We start from the raw sequence: 21,223 nt of genomic DNA on the forward strand, positions 1-21,223 counted from the left end.
AACACTGTGCCAAGTCTTTGTTGATGCTGAACTGTAATTGTATTTAAGGCCTGACCACAACAAGCCTCTGGTAGATAGGCTATTGATGTTTTAACCTTTGTGAGCTTGTTAAATATAAGTGAAGAACATACATGTTCCATTTCACACTGAATGTCAGCTGAGTGGTATTTGTGTGTACAGTCAGACCAGCAAAACTTCTATTTGAGTTCTTATAGCATCAGAAAATAAATCCAATACTTAAAATACTCAGGTGTGTGCTTATTTGACTCATTTAACCTGTACACCATCCAAGCTAAGTGTGTGTATGTGGATCCAAATTAGTTTTTCATTTCTCTAAAGATGTAATATTTAGATTTTTTTGGCAGGGTGGGTGATGTTAGGCAAAACTCAGCAGTACACTTCATGACTGCCAGTGTAGTATCGTTATTTATTTGGCAAGATTTAACACAACCCATCAAAGAGGAAGTCAACTCAGCCAAAATTGTCCAATCTCTTTAAGGCTACATGCAGCTACTAGCAGGATCCTGGAGAAGCACTCATACTTTGTGCTAATTAGCTTGTCAACAAGCAGGAGCTCTCCTTTAATCACAGCTTGTGAGAAAATGGGGTTCAAGTCATGCGGTGCACCCAATGCCGTACTGCCTAAATACCTGAAAATGAGAAAGTCCATTAAAATATGATCCATCCTTTGAGTTATACAGAAAAACTTTATTTCTCCCATGATTCTGAGGAAATTCTTAAGACTTTATCAGTTAAACTCAACTCATCTAGTGTGGTAGATGGTTTTCTGAATAATAGTGTGCACTTTTTCACCTTTTTTCACTTTTCCACAGTGACACCTGTCAAAATGTATAAAAAAGACATATATTAGGAAGCAAACAGTCACTCTGTTTTTGATGTTGAAGAGAAGCAGAAAAGAAAAGCCTAATAATTTCTGTGCCTTCGATACAAGCCATAGTTTTATTGCTTAAATTTCCAAAATGGCAAGTTTTCTCCATTGCTTCATGTAGCAGTTATTACCTGCCCAACCAGTGATCAATCCAGAAGTGTGTGTGGTGAGAAAGGTGTAAACATAATTCATTTATTGACTGCTGGTTCAGACTTCATATTAGTCTGAACCACAACAATGTTTGTGGACTATACTGTTAAAGCTTGCTTTTTTGTTTTTGTTACACTATAAGGACTCGTGTTTGGCTAAACATTTTAATTGTTGTATTCAGATGTTTTAGTCACGTTTTGGGCTAGGTTCCTGTTCTCCAGTGATGGGCAGGTTAATGTTTCATTCAAATTTTTGGGACATTTGATGTAACATAGTTTTGTTTCTGAGACACTAATAAAAGTAGCCACTATGTCTTTAGTTAGTGTTTCATTTCAGCATAGAACATTCCTTCAAACCATTTAGCATAAAAACAAAAAGGAGATTAGCTGTTGCCAGTCTTGCTTGTTGTTGACATGTTAGTTTAGTTTTACTTTATGTGCTTCAGCTACAAGATTTGTGGCATACTGTATGGTTTAGCATACACATTCTTCATACTAGCAAGTTAAATTTTTATTCTATACAATCAAGGATTGTTCCCCAGTCTATTATTAGTTATTTAGTTACCCAACTGATAAGCTCTTCTGTCTGTATTTTTTTTAAATTAATTTTATTCTTGTTACAGTTTATTGCATTAATGCTTGTTATGATGCTAAGTGCTAAACTCAGTCTTGGCAATACAGAACATCAGCTTGTCAAACCATGAAGGACAATATAGAGACAACAGCATGTTTGAGAAAATGATCTCCTTAGATGTAACTGCTTTCTTTTAAAATATAATACTTTTCCCTATTGATCACCTCACCTCGGATAAGAAAATCATAGTCCATAGTGCTTCTCAGTGTATTTCAGCTTGTCACCTCACATCTTATATTATTTTTTAATTTTATTTTTCACTCTCACCTTCTCTGCTGTCAAGTGTTCTCTCTCTTCTCAAACTTTTCATTGTGCTGCCCGCTAGCCTGCAGCCAGAATACCAGTGCTTCTGACAGAGCCTTCATCTTTACTCTGACAGATGGAAATAAAATGGCAAAGAAAAAAAACAAACAAACAAAAAATGGTAATAGGGGGAAAAAAATACAGGAAGGCAGAGTAAGTAGCAATGAAAGGTAGATCTTACCATATGTCAGTCTTATGTGAATACTTTATCTTAAGCTGAGTTAAGAATTTGAGATGAGCTTGTCAAAAAAAAAACAAAAAAAAAAAACCTCTGTGTGAGTATCACAGAGTACAGACGACTCCAAACCTGTATTTGATGCTCTTTTCATCAGTCATGTTTTAAAGGACAGGGGTCTAAACATTTAAGCTAGAGTAACACAGAAAAAAAAGACCATAATACATCAATATAAATTATAGAATGACCTGCTAAATGTAAGCAACTCAGTCAAGGTGATATTATGAATTGGTCTCCATCTCAGCTGACCAATCACAACTATCTCCCACTCCACCTGTGACAAAAATAGTCTTATGTTATAAATTTTATAAAGTATTTCATTAAAAAAAATTCACAATTTGTGAACTTTAAGAACAATACAGTCTACCTACCATAAAGAAAGACTGGGGAGTGGTAAGGAACTTAGTTTTGTCATCTAAACAGTATGTACATGCATTATTCTTTCTTGCTCTGGTTGGACCTCGGATTTGATTTGTTGTTCTCTGAAGCCACACGAGTTTCCACTTGTTTTTGTTGAAGTACAGACATCTTTACATTGTACCATGAAGGCATCAATCTTTTAACTAAAGCTACTTTTTGCACAAATAACCAATTCCATATTCAGGCTGAACCTCCTTTACCACAAGGCAGCTGGTTTAATAAATGTCTAAAAAGCTTATAGTTAGTTTGTTTCCAGAGCAGCTGTTTAAATACATGTACCCCAAAGTTTGGTGAAACAGTAAATAGACACCACCATGATGTGGTATTTAGTGACCCATTTCTGCCAGCATCTGTAGTCTAGAATAAATTAGACAATGTCAAAACTGGTGGTCAACTAAATTCAACAACAACAAAAAAAAAAAAAAAAAAAAAAAAAAAAAATTACAAGAAGACTAAATAGAACTAAATAGCCTGGGAAAAGCTTCTACCCTATATGTTGTCCTTATAATAGCACAGGTGGGTTTTTAAGTGGCTGAGAGCTTCTTAAGAAATGCAAATTAGGAGAAGTGCAAATGAGAAAAATGTGTTGCTTTAAACTCTAAACAGTTCCCTTCTAAAACTGCAGAAATCCCTGCTTACTGGCAGTTAAAGTTCCTCATTTTTAAAGTTAAATAAATGCTGTTTTTTTTGTTTTTGTTTTTTTTTTCTGCCACTGAATGTCAGTCTGTTTGAAGCATCCCAGCTGTCAGTGACACAATGAATGCTTTGTTTCTATGACAACTTGTGTGACTCAAAAGCTCAGGAGCATCACAAACAGCCTCCAGTGAAAGGTCGTTAATTGACATGAGCACAACAATTAAAGTTGGGTCAAGGTATTTATGCATTTTATTCATTGCAAAACTGTTTATTAAATCTAAATAGAAAATGACTTTCTAAAGAGAATAAATAAACAAATTTAAAACCACAAAGGACACAGGGGTATTTAAAACAGCAAAGCGGCAGGCAGCTCCTATGGCTTTACTCAAAAATAAAGCTTAATGCATTTTGTTTCATGTTTTAGGTTTCTCTCAACCTCTGACAATATCACTGCCTAACATCTGTTTTTCTTTTTTTTTCCTTTTTTTATTTTATTATTCAGTAAATTAAAATGGTGGACAACAACAGCAAAACATAAAAAAATAAAGCAACAAATACTTTCTGGTCAAACAAATTGGGGAAAAAACAATCTTGCTTTGCTTTGAAACACTGTTTTTGCTATTTTGAAACCAAGATAAGCAGAGACCTTAAGGTGTTAGTTTATGGTCTTGTTCATAGGTAAAGAAACATTAAAAGGCATCTCATTCTTCTTTTACTGTGGCCCTTTGAAATTATATTGAATAATTTTTGCCTCAATTGGGCATTATGTTGCAACTGAATCATTTCAAGCAATAATTTTTTTGCTTAGATTTTAGTGTTTAGTGTCACCAAAAAAAGAACAGTCTTAGCATCTTATTAGTGTGGAAGTGCTGTTCCTATGAAGTTTATCTTCAATATTCTTCCCATCAATGGCATAATAACTGTTTACACTCTAAAAACACAAATAGAAATGTTCAAGTTTTGGTTTTGGACAACTGATCAGGTGAACTAGTTAAGTTGACTTCTCAATTCTTTTTCAATCTGTGAGGGAGTTTAAGAGGTTTTGAGGAGCCTCTAACCATCCAAACTGACTTTTACCAAAAAGATCTACAAATCAGTGCCAGTTGGTGAATACCAGGTGACATTATTAACTATAATTGTAGCTGACACTCGACAACAGTTGCCAGAACGTGTTTTGAAAGCATTTTGTAAAAGAAGAAACTGAGTGTCAAGTTTGAAGTTGTTTTACTACCTTCCACACTGATTATCTTGAATTTTGCATTTTATCAAACACTGATAAGTTTATGTAATTATAACTTTTTTTTTAAGTTTACGATTTGCACCATTTTATGACCAAAGACAACCCTCCAAGAAGGTACCCAGAAAGAAAAGTTAAAAAGTGGTGGAAAAGCCAACACAAAGCATAGATTTCAATTCCATCAAGAAGTAGTGGTGGTACATGAAACGAACATTACAAAAACACAACTCCTCAATTGATAATGTTAGCTTCTAGATCTAACAGTTATTGATATTGTTTTGTGTAATCAATGAGTAAAATACTTTTTTTTTTAGTTTTAGGTATGCCACCTTTTATTTCTGTATAAACACTATGATTTAAATGTTTGCTTTTACAAATTTGTTGAAATAGACAGCAAATTCAATAAAAAATGGTTTTCTTTTTAAAGCTGTGCATTTTTTAAATATAAATATGCAACCACTTTATACATAAGGCAGAACTTATTATGACTGCCATAAATAAAATAACAACTAGCACTGACAGATTAATAAATTTAAATGTTATCAATGAATATCCAGCTAAACAAAAATGATTTAGTTTTATTTTTGGGTTCTTACAATGCACAGCATGTCCCTGTATCCTCTGGAAAAAGTGAAAGTGTGGGTGGATGGGGGTGCGGGACTCTGCTTAGTAGGATGTCTTGCTCAGGGCCATGGTCCTTGGCCCCAAAGAGATCAATTAACTGTGGATCACAGTGATTCACAGGGTTCATGTCTACCTGTACAAGTCTGTTTTTTTTCCCCCAAACATCTCACATCACCTCCCCTGCAGTCAAGGCAGGCTGCTCTGACAGGCAACACTTTACTCTGCAACCTCCCCTGACAGGGTGAGAACATATCCATCAAAATGAGGCTGTGCGACAGACAAGCGGGTTGCGAGACAACCTGTCAGATTGGGTTGTGTTCCACTCTGCACAGCTTTGCCCTCATTTCATCTTGCTGTCTGTGTTTTACACTTCTTTTAACTGTCTTTCACCCCCACCAGCTCATTCTCTCTTTCTTTCAGATAAATATTTCAGTCCGCCTCAAATGTATGTTTGAAGATTTTGCTTCTCTATCTTGCACAAACTTTGTCCATTTCACTCGGCAAGAAAATGTCCTGGGTGTTCTTCTGTGACTTTTTTTACATCTCATGAATGTTGCAAATTTCAGGTTTTTAGCCGCTTTTTTTGAGTTTCATCCCCGTGTAACAATCTGTGCTGTTCCTTTATTTCCTCAGGTGGACAATGCCCACCCTTACAAGTGGCTGAATGGAAGTTTCCTGTGATGGTCAGGCACAATATTACTGGTAAAATACAAAGATGAGCTTGAGTAGTCATATAGTTTCCTGAGTTTTATTCGTCATATGCTGATGAGTTTCTTTTGTTGCCAGGTTTTAATCTGGTGAGGCGATTCTCCCTGCTCAAGGACGCAGATGTCAAGAAGATCCGCTCCCCTCGAGGTTCAGTCATCCTTCGCCTGGGCAAGACGGCACTCTTGCGCCCCAGCGAGTAAGTTTGCTGTACATCTCTTTCTATCTCTTCCTGTCATTGCTTTTGCTCTTTTTATCCAACACCTACAGACAAAAGAAGAAAAAAAATCATCTGGTACAAACATGTTTTGTACAGATTTAGGTGGGAGGGAATGCATTGCATGCAGCAAGGGAATAAAAGTTACATTTTACGTTGGATTTCCTACTCTATTTTGACCTAGGTTGACAGGCTTTCTATTTTCCTGCCTGTCTGAATAAAAGCAGAGCACTCTTTATCTATTCACCCGCTGAACCTTTTACTCAACATGTCAGTGCTGTCTAGTGCCTGTTGCATAAAAAAGCAGAGACCAGTCAAAGTGTGCCCCATTGGTCAGTCACTGATTGCATTTCCAGAACCAACTCATTTCTCTCACCGTTGTTTCTGGCTTGTAAAACCAAACTCTTAACAGCCTTTTGGGTTTCTGGTTTTAACCGCATGTGCTTATTATAAGTAGCTCTTATAATAAAATGTCATACTTATATGCCTGAGTAGTAACTGTAGGAGTGATTTCCTAATTAGAAGGCATGATGCAGATGCCAGCAAAAAATACATAATTACATGAGTTGGAATTAAGTAGCTGCATTTGAGAGTTTGTTCTGAACTTGTTTCTGGATAGAATACAATCCAACACCAAGTAGTTTCCTAGCACTTTTGCAATTATGGTTTTGCAGGTTTTGGTGTTTTTTTTTTTTTTTAACTAAGCAGTAGTTGGGTGTTGATTGTGCTTGCTATTTTGTGATGATTGCTTATTAGGACTTAGTGTCATACTTTTTTTTTTCTCTTCTCTGTCTTTTTGTCTCCAGTTGAGAATTCATGTGACTCTTTCCCACTAATAAAGTCGCTTTCCTTGTCAGAACTTGCCAAATGGGTCATCGCAGAGCTTCAGAGTATTTTATCACTCTGTCTCTTGTAATATTTAGGCTCCCTTGAAGAAAAAGTCTGCCCACAGAACAAGCTTTTTGGTTGAGTTTTGCCCTAGAAGAGTCACAAACATTGTTTGTCACAGTTGTAGAGAGCTTTTCTTCTGAAAGGAGAATAAAAATAAATTAATAAATAAATAAATAACTGTCAACTTCTCAGGAAATCAGCATTTGTTTAGCCAAGGAATAGCATCCAAGATGTTTTTGTTTTGCTCCAAACCATACAAAGGAAAACAGGTACAACACTGAACATCTTTACTCAGTTCCCAGTATTGGCTTTTGTGAGGGTGCAGCTTTTATTGAAATTTTGGTGCCTCCGAGAACTTGGCTGTCAGTTTTATCAGTGAAGCATGCTACCTGGGTGACTCATTGGACTCAGAAAGGGAATAATCAATGTTAGAAATCCATCTTGCCTGTTGGCAGCTTTTCATTCTTTGTATTTCTATATATACAGCAGAATTCACTGAATTTATAACACATTTGTTTGATGGACTTTAGAAAATGTTTGATAGTTTGCATTGCCATTGTTTTTTCATTGCTAATAATTACAAATGCTGCACTAAAACAAAACACAATCTCAAAAATACAAAGAATTATTGAGCTATAACAAAAATAAAATGTAAGTAAAATAGATAGTATTTTTTTGAGTATAAATTACTAAGAAAATTGCGTCTGAGTTTTACTTTTGCTCCTTAATGATCAGAAAAGCCATTTTACAAATGTGAGAGATAAAAAGATGAAAATGCCTCGTGGTGGGTGTGAGTTTGTTGGCTGTTATGAAAAGACGTTTTACAGAGCACCTGAAGAATCTGGAAAGAAGCTAAATGCAAAAATGAAAAGCCAAGGCCGAAATTCATCCCCATCTCCACAAAATCTCTACCAGTTTTGGGGGTATATATAACTAATGTACACAGCTAGCAAGTGTAGGGGCTTTGCAACTGCTATAATGTGGCGTCACTTGTTGGTCTTTGCCAACATTTATGTTGCTGAGTCCTAAAGAACTTGTGGCTCTACTTAGGGAAACCAGAAAACACATAATTGCAGTTGCTGATTCTGCTGGGAATAAAAGCAGACAAAATAGTCACATTAGTTAAACTGAGAGAGGAAGTTTGTCCTCATCAAAAGATGACATGCATTCAATGCTACATTTTTAATATGGAGTTCAAAGCTCAGATTCAAGTATGAGTCCAAACATTCACTGCCAATGTCTTTTTTTTTCTTTTTTTTTTCACTGCCAATGTCAATGACCTGCAGTCATCGTGGTGACAACACGCTTTCAAAGAATTGCAACATGTTCTGATGACATTTTGAAGTGGCAGCATGAAATTGTTAATAAAGCACCTGGGAATAAAAGGATAAAGGACCTACATTTATGCTCTCCAGACTTTCATAAAACACTGTATAACATTTGGATGAAAATGTATTTATGCTTATAAAATTGATCTGTTTGTGAATTCAGACATCCACCAACCATAGCAGTTCCAGAGATACAAATAATACAAATTCATAAAGCCTGTATAAAATAATTGTACAGTCAATGCTTGGTAGTGCTTAAGCTATATGCTACTGGCATAGGCTTTTTAATTAATCCAAATTGAACCTTAGGTGGTAAATTTAAAAAAGAAGAACAAACAAAACAACAACCAAAACAACAACAAAACAAAAAACAATAAATATAAGCTTACTTAGAAACATGCATGTATCTTGTTGTTGACTGTGGAGGCATCTACATAAATCTTTGTTTTTTTCTTTCTACACGTAACAATCTCTTAAAAGCAGTAGTGGGAACACAATTTTCATAGGAACTACACGATATATCCATCATCCTGCAACAAACCCCATAAAAACCTTGAAAAACATTAAAACCAAGGTGGCTGACTTAAGATCGGAGATCACAGCTAAGATTGTGATCTTCATTCTTTTGTGCTAGGGTCTTTCACCAATTGCCTGTGTGGCCCTTCAGAAAGACTAAGTAGCATGGTATCTGGTGTGAGTTTGATAAATGATGTGAAAGATGTGCGCCAGATGTTACACTTACTAGAACCATCATAAAGACCACCAAGCTGATGTACAGTAAGTCACAGCTGTAGTGTTCCTATGAGAGTTCAGTTGTAAAACAAGTCATTGCCACAATCATGAGTAATATACTCCACCGAAATGGTGACTTGAAGCCAAGATCAAATCAACATGGATGACAATTTGCCATCTTTAAAAATGACAAGGCAGTCCAAAGAAGAAATCAGAAATACAACAAATTCGCCATGACTAAAACTGCCCAATTAAACTTTCACACTTTTGGCCGCCTACCTGAAAAGTTCAACTACAGAAAAAACAAGTCAGGAAGACAAACATTATGTTTTCCATCAAACTAGTGTGTTCTCTCCAAGGGAAAAAATAAATAAATAAAAAATAATCAGACAAGAACCACCTGGAGCTGATACTAAACACTAAACAATGCTGACCATATTAAAGGAATGAAAGGGCTCACTTAACACCAATATTTCATGGCTACTGCATGTCAGAGTGGACCACAGCAGTCACTTGGAAAAGTAATGTGTTACCATCATAATGGTGGACAGACTCTTACATGTGAATAGTTGAAGTGAACCAGATCCAATCATGATCCATGCCTACTTAATAAACTACCTGCTCTCCGTGAACTTTAACATCATAAATCAAACAAGTGCTAACAGAACAGACAGACTTCTCCTGCTGCCAGACAATACCTTAATTCTTTACACAATGGAAGCTCCTGTTTAGGCATTAAAACAGCCATCACGTGTAGGGGAATGACTTTATTAACAAGCAGATAGAACCAGGAAGAAAATTTAAAGCAGCACCCTTTGAGCCAATCACCTGCTTTTGATCCACAGAACAGACCGAACATATTAATTTTTGCACTCCCTGGATTGATTACAAGAAAGCCTACAGCTTAGATCTGCACACATAGACCCTTAGAGCTTAGAGCTCTACAAAACTAACAGGACACTAACAGCCTTCATTAAGGACGCAGTACCAATGCCTCTTTTAATCAAGAGGTTAAAAGTTTAAATCCCTTTAATGAGTGAGCAGTGATTAAATGGATCTGAACATCAGTTGGAGGATCCACATCAACATTCATGCAGACGTGTGCATTTGTGTGTGGCTGTAATCTCATATGTCCTTTTACTTTCTAATTCTGATGTCTTACTTCACGATTTACCCTATTTATTTGCTGCTCCAGCATGTACTGTATGCATCATTTGAAAAAAAACAAACTGCTAAATAAATAGCTCCCTTCCAGCTAAAGTTCTCTGTCACTCAAGCAGCTTTCTAATTCATCAGCGCCTGGGTTTGACTGAAGTGTTAGACGTGTGTACTGTAATTGGGAAGCTGCATTTTGCAGGCTAATCCATTCGCCTAATCCAAGCTAATGCAAAAGACTGACAGACAGACACTGTTTGTCTGTGGCCTCTGTCAGCTGTCTAGTTATGGTGAAATGGACACCAGTTACATCAGGTCACACAAATTTATGTGCTGGTAAAATAACATTTGACTGCTTTAGGTTTGTTTCTTTGTATCCATCGACACAGTGTTTAAGTATCAGGCCAAGCTGACAGTTGTTTATGACTGAATCTAAATGCACATTACAACTAATCATAAACAAGAATTTACAGCTAAAATATTGTTTATAAGTTGTTGATCAAAATAAAACTAAAAAGTATGATTAAAAACCAACAACTTTCCCAAAAAAATCTATCTATATGAGTAACTAAAGTTAATGGTCCAAAGTTGAGAGATGTGAGACTTTTAAAGTGTTTCTGTCATCACTGAATAATTGTAATATTGCAATAAAACAAAGACTGAAATGGTAAAAAAAAAAACAGATTTGGAGAATAAATACAGCAGACAGACTCAGGATATGAGTCAGTGAGAAAGGAAACAAAGAAACACACACTTTTCACAGCTGCATTTCAACATGCAGAATAATTGCTTTCCTTGTCGGTGTTAAACTTGTCGAACAAATCCCGACACACTGCTGAATGCAAAGTTCATTGTTCCACTAAGCCGTTTACATATTGTTTAAATTACAAAAAAAAGCTATAAAAAATGAGAAAAAAAAAGCCACGGGGGCAAAAACACAACACGTAACAACATTTGTCACCTGGAGCTTGAAACGCTGCTCTTTCTTTCATGTGTCAGCTACTTGCTATTTAAAATTCCTTCCGGTTAGTGGTGAATTATACACGCAGAGACAGAAAGCCCTGAAAGCAACTGATTCTAGCACACTTACAAGTCTACGTACAGGTGCCTGTATGCCTCCCCGATTGATATTCCAGTCCTAAAGAAGAATTCTGCCTTTTTAACATTTAACTTCCTCTCTTTCCTGCCGCCCTGTTTACACTGATTTTCCTTTGGCGCTGTCTTGCTTTTCTTTTTAAACAAGAGAGGCAGAAGTTACTTCCTCTGAGAGATGAGAAGAGCTAGATCTGAATCTGTCTTGTCCATGCTGAATAATTTCTCCCAGGCATTAAACGTGTTTACTGTATGTTTCCTTTTTTGGAGAATTTCATATATTTCAACAACGCTGAATGTAACAAGCCAAGTTGCGATCCTTCCAACTTCAGTCGATATTTTTTTTTGAGTGGTTTTGTGCCCTGCAGCTCATCTCTCTAATCGACAGCAAAACAACTTTGCTCCAACTGCCAGTTGTTTTTTTTTTGTTTTTGTTTTTCCTGTTTTCTTCTTTCTGTTTGTGATTTGTTCGGTCACACATGTATTTTTTTCCTTCCTTCTTCAAATCGTCCACCTACAGACCTCACCATGGATAAATTAGTAAAGTCAAATCCTTGTGCATTTTCAATGCAGGTTCCTTGGTTCCTCATCATAGTTTTATCTCCATCCCCATCTTTCTTTGTATTTTTTTTTTTTTGCCCCACCTTTTTTTCCACTCATCCTCCCTTTGTTTTGACGTTTTGTAGTTGGCTGTTTTCCCTTGGATCCTACCTCACTCATAAATCAATGTCACCCAACTACTTGGAGCCGGAGACCGGCTGCCAGCATCAACAATTCTTTGTATGTGTGTGTATGTGTGTGTGTTTGCGTGCAAGGATCAGGAACAAGAATAAAATAGAGCAAGAGAGAATATTTCAAAAGTTTTTTAACTATCTCATTGAGGAAGCATTTCACTGGACATGGTTTTCAACCTTTCATCTCTCAATACGTCTACACACCTCCGCCGACCGACTGCAGCGTGGACGTATGCGTATGCGTAGTCAGTGAGTAAGCTTAGCCGCCCTTGACCAAAACCACGGGATGAAAACTGCCAGAATGTATCTTCTTTGAAAATTAATGCCAGGGGGTCACACGCTAACAAAAATGTGTGTGAAAAGAAAACAAACAAACAAACAAACAAACAAAAAAAAAGGCCAAGTCCATAAAATATTTAAAGAAGAGACTGTGAGTTTTATATATATTAGGAATATTTTGACACAAAGTCAAGATATTTTATAGTAATTCTTAAAACAATGAGTATTTGACTTGTCTGATGTTAAAGTAGGATAATCACAGTCAAGAATGCAAGATTAAATGTCTCTTTTCAGGCTGCACAATCTTTTTTTCTTTGTTTAGGTACATTCAGATGAAACATTTCTAAGAGCTCTATGAAGGTTATTAGGACAGATGAAGCCTACCCCCAAAAAAGTATTTGTTCCTGGATTGATCTTTTTTTAGAAAAAGTTTTTTGTTGAAGATCCTAAGATTTGATTTGGGGGGAAAAACAAACAAAAAAATAACAACAAAAAAAACATGTTCTTATTTAACATTGTTAAAAAAAGATGAATACACTGTTAAGCTCATCTTAAGTGAACAATAACCTTGAGTAAAACAAACAGAAAAGGCCATGATATGTGCTTTAAATCCTGACAGATCATTAATCAGGTAATGTTCAAACTAAGTTCATTTCACCAGTTTCACATACATAATAAAATAATACTGCTATTGCAGATGACAATCAAAACACTTTACATGACATTTCTGTAGAAATTGTTTTTCTGTCAGAATCATAATACCAAAAAAATAAAGAAATTACAGTAATTTTAAGACTCTGATCTTTGTCCATAGCAGAATTTTCTTTTCCCTCCTCAGTACAGAACAACAGTCTTACATCAATCTTTTTTTTTTTTTTGGCTTCCGCAGAGCCAGACTGTTCTGTAATCTCTTAAAGTGGTCCTGAGCAGGAGTCTGATCAGTAGTCTTTCCAAGTTTTTCTTTGGAAATTGGTTGTTTTCTTGCTCGTTTTCTGGCCAGTCCTTGTGCCTGACAGTGACACCATGGTCGAGACATCTTTTTTACAGCTTCCCTTCTTGTAAACAATCTCAAGAAAGTCTCACTAAAAGCAAAGTATAAAGAAATGAAGAGTGTTTTGAAATTTTTTCACAGTGCTTTGGACTACTGTGTCCTTATATGATTTGGACATAATTCTGTCTTCAACGTAATAAAATGCAAGCATTTAATGTTAGTAGCCTTGCTTTATTAATCCTGCATAAGGTCGAAATCTTATTGAAGCGGGTTTGATAATGTTAGTCAGGAGAGAACTTTACAATAAAACAAGGTTAGAAAGCCTGTATGATAACAGTTCTTGTCATTTTTCTTGTTTTTTTTTTTCTTTTTCCCCCCTTTTTAGATTATTTCTTAATGTTTTAGAATGTTTTAGACCATCCTATAAAGGTTTGGTTTGTGTTGTAGCTGTTGTCTACTTTGATTAGTGTCACCAAATAACAAGCAAGCTGAACAGAACCTGTCACCCTCAGCAGTACATTGTTTTACAGTATTTGTTCTTTCTATCTCTCTCTTCAGCCACTGGCCTCTTCACTGCCATTCTGGCAGATGTAAAATCCCAAATCTGAAAAAGTTGGGATGCTGTGCAAAATGTCAATTAAAAACAGAATGCACTTATCTGCAAATGTCGTAAACCCAAATTTCATTCACTTTCGAACATAGTAAACATATCATATGTTTAAAGAAATTTTATTGCAGCAACACATCTCAAAAAATGACATAATAAGGCCATGTTTATCACTGTGAAGTAGGCTGACTTTTAATAACAGTCTGTAAACGTAATGCAAACATAAATCATTGCATTATGTTTTTTACAGTTTGCACAATATCTCAACTTTTTCAGATTTGGGATTATAGTAGCAAAAATTTGTTCTGAGACAATTTTATGGTTTATTATTTTAGTTAATTGTCTGCCTTTCTGCACAAGCAATATGTCGGGTCATGCTTTTTTATCCATGAATGTATAATCATCCACTTTCTTGGTAACTTATATTCTGTGTCAGACTGATTGACAGACATCAGGATGGAAATGTTGTTTTTTTTTTTGGAGATGGAGATGGTTTCAAGTGGACAAAATTTAACTGGCAGCAAATTAGGAAACTACTTGTTAAACCAAAGCCAATTAAGTTTAACCCCTTTCATGCTTCCTCTCTTGACTTGATTTTTAAACATTTTTTTCACCCTATTTGGATTGCTTGTTTCATTGGTCTAATGTACAGCAAACACTTCTGAATGGCCAATGCATTTTCTATCATGGAAACTATAATTCTTTCCAGAGGACAACATTTGTATTTTTTATGAGTTTCCTGGTGACATTTTCACACAGATGAAAAGACTTGTGTCAAATAAAAATCAGATTGCGATTAGTGAGCAAGTCAAAATGACATGATAGTTAAAGAATACTATAGGTTTTTATGTAGGATCATCTTATTAGTGAACCATTCATGGAACTAATCATCAATGTGACCTCATCTGCAGGTTGAATTAACACAGAATACAATTAAAAAGCAAAATTCTGTAACTCTTAATTACATTTTGGAATATGACTGAACAGTGGAAAGGGTGATCAGCAGTGTTGCCTCACAGAATGAAGGTTCTCAACTATGGCCTTTTTGTGTGAAGTTAGCTTATTCTTCTCATGCATGTGTTTGACATGATTAAACAAATACAGAAAATGGAATACTGGATTGCTTTATATGGCAAACTTAGTGATATTTGAAGCCAATTTACACATATATGGTCTTGAAACACAGTTTCTATTAATCTATTCCAAACTCCCTTTTTTGTCTAATACTGGATATGAATTTATTCTTTCTTATTTTCATATCAACCAGAAAAAAATTATATCACAATTCCTATTTAGAGGGTTATGTTTTTCCATAAACATATGCATATTTATAGTGATATGCCAGGATCTATCCAATGTTAGAATTTCTTAATATAGATGTATTATATATCTACTTTATACACTGCCTGGCCAAAAAAAAAAAAAAAAGCTGCCACCTGGATTTAACTAAGCAAATAGGTAAGAGGTAATAGGTAATCTTCCCTGATGGCGCAAGCATATTCCAAGATGACAATGCCAGGATTCATCAGGCTGGAATTGTGAAAGAGTGGCTCAGGGAGCATGAGACATCATCCTTACACATGGATTGGCCACTACAGATTTCGACCTTAACCCCATTGAGAATCTTTGGGATGTGCTGGAGAAAGCTTTGCGCAGTGGTCGGACTCTACCACCGAATGTGTGCCATAATCAAAGCTAAAGGGTGTCCAACCAAATATTATAGTGTGTAACCTTTTTTTCGGGGCCAGACAGTGTATTATATATATAGTAAACACTTGGGTGTAGATCACAGTATGAACAGTTTGCTCTTCAGTTGCCTAGACAAGAAGTTGATGATTAAGTTGTTGTTATTTTTTAGTTTGTATGGTCTACATGTCAAAGGAGAGAAGAAAAAAAAAGTTAAAACTTTAAATCAGGGGACATATGTCAACTCAATAACAGGACCATGAAGAAGTTTAATTTATGGTTGCTTGTTTTTGTTTCCTTTTAGATGGGGACAAAAAAAGTTCTATGAATATGCTTCATGCTACTAAGCACATTTGTCAGCTACTGATGAGCCTGATAATGAACTTTTACTTCATTATTCAAACACCAAAACAAATAATTGAATCAAATAATTAATAAAACAAGACAAGACGAAACAAAACAAAACAAAAACACTGTTTGCAAGCATTTCACATTATTTCTTTTTTTTTTTTTTATTATTGCTTTTTTTAATCCGAGTTCAGTTCTGTTTAGTTTAATGAATTTGTTTAGTTTGAAGTACTTTTTTTTTCTTTGAAATAAAAAAAAAAGATGATTTATCCATATTTTAAGTTAGCTCTTGCAGTTTCAGACCTTTATCTCTTCTGAAAATAGAGAATGATGATGTACCTGATCATTGTAAACTTCTGTGTTCTAGTCAGGTGTTCCCCCAAGGCTTACCTGAAGAGTTCACCCTGAGCTTCACCCTGGCTTTGAAAAAGTCTGCTCTTAGGGACACCATCTACCTCCTTCAGATATCAGATCAGCAGGGATATCCACAGGTGCAGCTCAGTCATCTCTTCTTTCATTTCTTCTTCATCCACCACTTTATGCATTCTTGGTACCATCACCACTTTCCTCCTGTCATCATGCATCCCCTCTCCATTCTCCCTCTTTACCTTTATTCTTTTCATTGATCTTTCACCTTCTAATCAGCCGCCTTTCCACTCGGTCCCTCTCATCACACTTTTGCATAGTCATCCACTTTCCCTTTCGATTTCTTTTCTTTCGTGACATCTTTTCAATTGTCTCCCCTCTTTCATCCCAGTCGCCTTTTGTCTTCTCTTGTTTTTCATTGGACAAACCCTTCCTCTTTGTCTGTCCTTCCTCAATCATCTCCAGCTCTCCTCTTTCATCCACCTTCATTATTATTCATATGTGTTCCATGATGAAGCACTGGAGTCCCTCAGAGTCCCAATAATCGCTAGGAGTCTGAGGCCAGATTTAAATACTTAGTGTGTATGATGGATGGCGGCTAAGTCGCCTCATTAGGGGTGATTGATTGGCTGTACTTCTTGTGTGTGTAATTAATATGTCTTCCTTTTAACTCATCTTCTCTACTGGGTTCTACAGCTTTGTTTGCTGCAAGTTGTGCGTGTATATTATTTTATGTTGAATCCACTGTGAGTCAGACAGCTTCAGATTCTCCACATTTTTGTGTAGTCTTTAATTGGTACAAGCCCAGTCCTTTTTGTCTTACTAACATCCACTGTCATTTGTCTCTGATCCTCTAAATTCCAGCTCTCAGTGGACCTCAGTGGCCCCGATAGGACACTAACCCTACGAGCCTCAAGTGCAGACCCTTCAGCTGACCCAGTAAGCTGTGTTTTCACGGGGGAGGGTGTGGAGGCCCTCATGGACCTCCGTTTCCACAAAGTTGCCCTCAGTGTACAAGACAGTGCCGCCTCCCTCCATGTGGACTGCAGCTCCATCGAGACCAAGCCTCTTGAGCCGCGAGGTGTTCTGAAAACCGATGGACATACACTGCTGGGTGTTCGGGCTTCCAATGCTGGACCAGTGCAAGTAATTATTGCTTTACTTACATAGCACTTTCTAATTGCACTTGGAATGATCTGAAAGCAGAATTTTAGTGATGTTCTTAGTTGAGCTAGGGCTCATTTTGAATGTTTTATGTAGCACTGCAGTTAATGATTTTTATCATTATGAAATATTCTGCTGATTCTTTTTTTTTAATTATTATTTTTCCCCAACTGAGTCTTGTGTAATGATTCTAAAAATGTGTCTTGACAAATTCACAGAAAGGGATATTTACATAATGCTGACAGTTTAAACCTTTATATTATTTCGTTTAAAAAGCAGTTACAATGCAGTATAAATACAGCACAATACTGTCATTTATAAAATAGTGTTAAGTTAAAGAAACTGAAAACAAGAAAGTGAACCTATTTGTAAAGCTGGACCCCTGAAAAGATGTTAAAAGAAAAATGACATTTGGCAAAATGTTACCAAGTACATTGTAGTCAAGCATGTTTCTGACCAGTCAAATTTCACTGTAACGTTGTTGTTTTTTCAGCTGATCCCTTCTTCAGGGGTTGGCACAGCGAGTAAACACATATAATCAAATTGGCAATTGTTTTACACCGGATGCCTTGTCTGGTACAACCCAGGCTTGAACCTGCAGCCTCAGAATTATAAGACTGCTGTACTGGCCACCAAGCTATTGCACCCCCTGAATTGCACTCTAGATTACTGGGTTTACCTTATTGACATAGTGGCCAATGAAATGAGTGGTTTGTGTGTTTCAAAACAACACATTTCAATATTTCTTTTCTATTTTTTTTTTAAGAAAAGAAAAGAAAACATTATAGGTGCTTTGCCATTGTATAAAGATATTCTAGTGAAGAATATAGTGAATTATTTCTTGTAAAGCCACTTTCCTACAAAAAGCAATGTACTTAAGATCGTCATTCAATCTATGTGTAAATGGATATGTATGCAGTATTTGTGTGTGTTCCAGATCATCGATTAGGCCTATCTGAGGCTGTAGTTTGAACCAGTCGTAAAGTCCTAATGATAAACAGCATCCAGGCGAGTTCATAAAGCAGACCAAGACTGAGCTGGGACTATGAACAATATTAATTGATAAAATGGCTTAGTTAAAATGCAAGAATGATCCTTTGTTAGTGCAGAGAGTGTTCATACGTCTACACATACACACACAGGTGATTCACCAAACAAATAGCTTTCCCAATGATTTATATAAATGAGAAATTAATTGGCTTTTAGCCTTGTTTACTACCTCATTTAAACGTATAAAATAAATAAAGCAGACAACTCGAAGCCCTGCATGCAAAACACCTTCCACCCCAACTGCTCTCTTAATTTCTTCTCCTGCTCTCTTTTTGCAGATGGATATTCAACAGGTGACGCTATATTGTGACCCTTTGCTTGCCATTCAAGAGACGTGCTGTGAGATACCTGGTGCTCGGGTGAGACTGAAAGCCTGCGTAACAATAACAATGATCTTGCTCAGAGCAGATACTCTTTTTTTTCTGTCTTTAAATTCTGTTTTACAAATTTGTTTTGTTAGAAAGCATGCAAAAAAAGAAAAAAAAAACAAACAAAAAAACAATATCTATAAGTGAAAAAAAATATTGCAATTGAACGGGGTAGTATTGTAAAAACAGATAACTAAAGAGATTACCAAGTTATTTACTTGTAGAAAATTAATACACTTTTTAAATACAAATGTTTTTTTTTTTACAAATTAACATGCAAATGAAGCATGATTTAATTATCTATTTCATTTTTGAAATTGTATATTATTAGTTTGAAATCTAAAACAAAAATGAAACATTTTGAAACTTTGATGACTTTGCCCCAAAAGTATTCTCTAAAAGGTTTTACCACTCCCAGCATACAGAATTTTGACTTTTACTAACCACAAGTTAATTCAAAGTGACATAACAAAAATGAACAACGCTACAGAGTGATGAACATATGCATCTTAACCATGGTACCTAAGCATGTGCTGTTGTTTCGTTTTCCTCTTTTGATATTATTTGACACATCTTGGAAGTTTTCCCAGGTTACCATGTAAATCTGACTTCTTGTGAGGAAGACTTTTTTTTAGCTACCATCTTTGCCATTAGGGAATTTGTCACTATACTTTTATTCAAGAAGAATTTGGACAGGTATTCCCCTCTTTAATGTTGCTTGAGTGGATCTCTATGCAGATACATCGTCTACTTATTTAGTCAGGATTGATCCACTGATTGAGAAACCATGAACTGGCCATCAGTCAGCTAAAGTTCACCCATCTCTGGACCATGACCATACTACGCTTTTCACAACCTACCCAACCTCTTAGAATTGGGTTTTAGCACATTTGGAAAACATTACTGAGATGTTCTCCTATGCCCTTACCTTGTTCTATACACCCACCTGAACACTACTCTCCTGGACCATGTCAGATTGCAGTTATGGATATCTCTTTTGCTCTTGGTTGTTTCCATGACCTTGTCATGATTACAGTTGTAGCATGGCCATGAGGCCAACATGGCCACTTCTACATTAATTACTGCAAGTTTGAGCAGGACACATGTTAGGATTTGCTGCTTCATCTGTTGTCACCACACTCCCATGCTCCACTATGGACCTCATGCTGCCACCATGATGACAAATCACCATGCCCTAGTCTATGTGTCTTTTGATGGATCAGGATGTATCAGTCCAGAAAGGTAGAAGCATTTAAAATATGAGTTCAGAAACTTTAGGAGGCTGTAAACTGTCCAAATTTAACTTTGGAGAAATGTTCATATAATAGATAAAGTAAGTTTAAACTAAGCTAAACTAAGTTCAGTGATATCAACTTAACACTTCTTAAAATTTAATCAGTTTAAGAAAATCAAAAAAACAAAAATCAAAACAACTAAGTTGTTGGTGAGTTTCAAAAGCTGCAAAAAAACAGCTGCAAAAAAAGCTGAGTTTGCCATTGTAACGAAACACTGCACAAGGTGTCTGCCTTTACTCTTGAAGTTTGTTCTTGTTAATAATCTAGGCCTTTTTTGGTTATGTAGCATTCTCTATATGTTTTGTACTCCTTCAAACAAGTAGACAGACTACTAGATTTAAAATGCAACAGACCTACTTAGAACTCAATGAGTTACTTATCTTATGCTTTTCTTAATGTCTTTTTTTTCCTGAAGTTTTTGTTTAACATAGGATACATGACAAGTCAACCAGGACTTAGAAGTATCCCAATCCTTGCAATTATGTCTCATCAGCTGTGATTTGAATGAGTCTAATTGAAAAGATTATGCTTAGAAAAAGCTTAAAATCCTATCTTCTACACATTTATTTTTTCTTTCATTTGCCCATCCAACTAGTACTTTTCTTTTGATATCTTATTTTTTTTTAGTCATTGTTTGCGAACCTCAGATCAAAGCCTTATCAAATCTAAAACAGATTCATTGGATTAACAACAGTGCAGCAGTCTGTTCAGGTATGAGAAGAATTGCAAAAACCCACTTCTCGGGTTTATTTTTAAGATAAAACACATTCTTGCTTTCAGTAAACTTCTTCACATATTTCTCCAGGGTGTCTGTGTTTATGTGGCTGTATGTGCTCCTCTTTTCTATTATCAAATTAATTTGAAGGAGATACACAAACAGGGTGGGAAGTGCCTTCAGATTTTTGAAAATGAAGTCCTGTGCAAGAGGGACTTGTGCTGTAAAATTGATTAGAGTGGCCTGAAGTAGAACATCTTTTTTTCTCTCTCTTTTGACTAGTGGCATGTGTGCTGCAGGGCTACCTCCAAGCAGCATTTTAAATTTTAGTTAGGAGATTGATGAGGAAGTGTGCAAAATCATAGACAGACAG

The 21,223-nt window shown here is 35.9% G+C and overlaps 1 protein-coding gene across 8 annotated transcripts in view; it reads left to right on the forward strand.

The window, feature by feature from the left end:
• Nucleotides 1-21,223, forward strand: part of col16a1 (collagen, type XVI, alpha 1) — a 79,446-nt gene that overhangs the window by 13,449 nt on the left and 44,774 nt on the right. For all 8 annotated transcript variants that reach the window (XM_017421509.3, XM_025007321.2, XM_017421492.3 and 5 more), the window contains exons 3-7: nucleotides 5,761-5,829; nucleotides 5,914-6,031; nucleotides 16,260-16,383; nucleotides 17,123-17,404; nucleotides 18,751-18,831. In XM_017421509.3, the coding sequence (XP_017276998.1) occupies nucleotides 5,761-5,829; nucleotides 5,914-6,031; nucleotides 16,260-16,383; nucleotides 17,123-17,404; nucleotides 18,751-18,831 (674 nt within the window). The remainder of the gene's footprint in view (nucleotides 1-5,760; nucleotides 5,830-5,913; nucleotides 6,032-16,259; nucleotides 16,384-17,122; nucleotides 17,405-18,750; nucleotides 18,832-21,223) is intronic.

Source organism: Kryptolebias marmoratus, linkage group LG5, assembly GCF_001649575.2.
Source record: "Kryptolebias marmoratus isolate JLee-2015 linkage group LG5, ASM164957v2, whole genome shotgun sequence".
NCBI classification, from domain to species: Eukaryota; Metazoa; Chordata; class Actinopteri; order Cyprinodontiformes; family Rivulidae; genus Kryptolebias; species Kryptolebias marmoratus.